The following is a 1,078-nucleotide window of genomic DNA, read 5'->3' as shown; positions in this document are numbered from 1 at the left end:
TTTCCCAGGAGCAGCACCCGCGGAGCGGCGCTCCTGCACGGTGTGCGGACCGCGGGAGGAGCAGCGCGGGCCGGGGCAGCATTGTCCCTCCGTCCGAGCATTGTTCCGGACACAGTAGCGCAGCGGCATCAAAGGAGACCGCGCGCAACCCGACACCGCGGCGGGCGCGGGACCGAGGCCTGGCGGCTGGGGCGCGGCTGGGGCGGCGCACAAAGGCCCTGGGGAGAGCAGAGCGGTTTTGCCTCAACAGGTTGGAAACTCCAAGATGACGCCCAGCACCTCACAGTCTTCCCGGAGACCTGCCGGACTCCGCCCACGGTCACTCCAGACAACCCGGAGGGCCATCCGCCGCTACCGCTCAGGTACTGGCAGGGACAAGGTCAGTGACCACGACACAGGCCGGGAGGGCGGCTAAAGCCCCGGCGACTCCGGACATGCCACGACCCCAGCCACAGCCCGACCTCTCGCTGGCCATCCGCCCGAAGCGCGCACTGACGTCCCCCAGGGCCATTGAAGTTTGGACACCACGCGAGGCTGCGGACAGCTCGCAGCTCTCTGGGCTCAGCCCGCAGCCCGGATCCCGTGGGCTCTGCGGTGGCACCAACCCCCGCCTTCGAAGAATGAATGGCCGACGTGGGGCGGCGGCAGGGCTGCGGACACATCGCCTCAGCCCTGTTCTCGCTGGCTGCAACTGCCACAAGCCGGCCACCTGCGCGCGTACAGAGCCGGGCCGCTGCTGCCTCCCGGGGCCGGGGAGGAGGGAGCCGCCTCCGCCTCCAACTGGCCGACACCCCGCAAACGGTAGCCGGTACCAGCGCGCGAACGTCCGCGTCCCCGCCGGGTCTTACCTGGCTCCGCGGAGGCCGCGAGGACTCCGAGCAGCAGGACCAGGGAGGCGAGCACGTCTAGGAGGCGCCGCCGCCGCAGCCAGGGCCACCTGCGTGCGACAAGCAGGTTAGGACGCCGCGCGCGAACCCTGCCCGCCTGTGCGACCCCACCGCCCGTCCGGGGGCCCCACCTCGGCGCCATGGTCCGCCGGCCCGACTGCCTGCGCCGTGGATGCTGCGCCCTCGGCCGC

The 1,078-nt window shown here is 72.0% G+C and overlaps 1 protein-coding gene across 1 annotated transcript in view; it reads right to left on the bottom strand.

The window, feature by feature from the left end:
- Positions 1-1,044, bottom strand: part of COL18A1 (collagen type XVIII alpha 1 chain) — a 90,064-nt gene extending 89,020 nt beyond the window's left edge. The window contains exons 1-2 of the mRNA XM_023518131.1: positions 1,019-1,044; positions 849-937 (exon numbers count right to left, since the gene is read on the bottom strand). Coding sequence (XP_023373899.1) covers positions 849-937; positions 1,019-1,029 — 100 coding nt within the window. The 5' untranslated portion in view covers positions 1,030-1,044. The remainder of the gene's footprint in view (positions 1-848; positions 938-1,018) is intronic.
- Positions 1,045-1,078: the final 34 nt, after the last annotated feature.

This window comes from Otolemur garnettii, unplaced genomic scaffold (assembly GCF_000181295.1).
Source record: "Otolemur garnettii isolate 467f Iridium unplaced genomic scaffold, OtoGar3 scaffold00128, whole genome shotgun sequence".
In the NCBI taxonomy this organism is placed as follows: domain Eukaryota; kingdom Metazoa; phylum Chordata; class Mammalia; order Primates; family Galagidae; genus Otolemur; species Otolemur garnettii.
This window is presented reverse-complemented; position numbering and strand designations above follow the sequence as displayed.